At 37.4% G+C, this 273-nt stretch overlaps 1 protein-coding gene across 1 annotated transcript in view; it reads right to left on the bottom strand.

Moving 5' to 3' along the window:
* Positions 1-61: 61 nt before the first annotated feature.
* Positions 62-273, bottom strand: part of LOC104163745 (protein FAM135A-like) — a gene marked incomplete at its 3' end in the record, with an annotated part of 32649 nt that continues 32437 nt past the window's right edge. The window contains exon 9 of the mRNA XM_009702855.1: positions 62-139. Within this exon, the coding sequence (XP_009701157.1) occupies positions 62-139 (78 nt within the window). The remainder of the gene's footprint in view (positions 140-273) is intronic.

Genomic DNA, 273 nt, shown 5'->3' with positions numbered 1-273 from the left:
ATAATATTTTATAGTATTAAGAAAAATCTGAGGGGTTATATCACCTGCTTTGAAAACATACCTAGGTAGGCGTCTCTCTGGGTTCGTGGATATTTTCTTCTGAGAAGGCGTTCATAAAGGACCTGCATGCTGGCCTTGGCTAGTTATAGGGATTGCACACACATGACTAGTTACTACACTCCTTTTTTCATCTGTGATTTGTTATTTGCCTTAAAGTTAGTAAAAAAGCTTATTGCTAGCCTAGCAATTAGTGCAGTTAGATCAGTACATGAA

Source organism: Cariama cristata, unplaced genomic scaffold, assembly GCF_000690535.1.
Source record: "Cariama cristata isolate BGI_N322 unplaced genomic scaffold, ASM69053v1 scaffold6406, whole genome shotgun sequence".
In the NCBI taxonomy this organism is placed as follows: Eukaryota; Metazoa; Chordata; class Aves; order Cariamiformes; family Cariamidae; genus Cariama; species Cariama cristata.
This window is presented reverse-complemented; position numbering and strand designations above follow the sequence as displayed.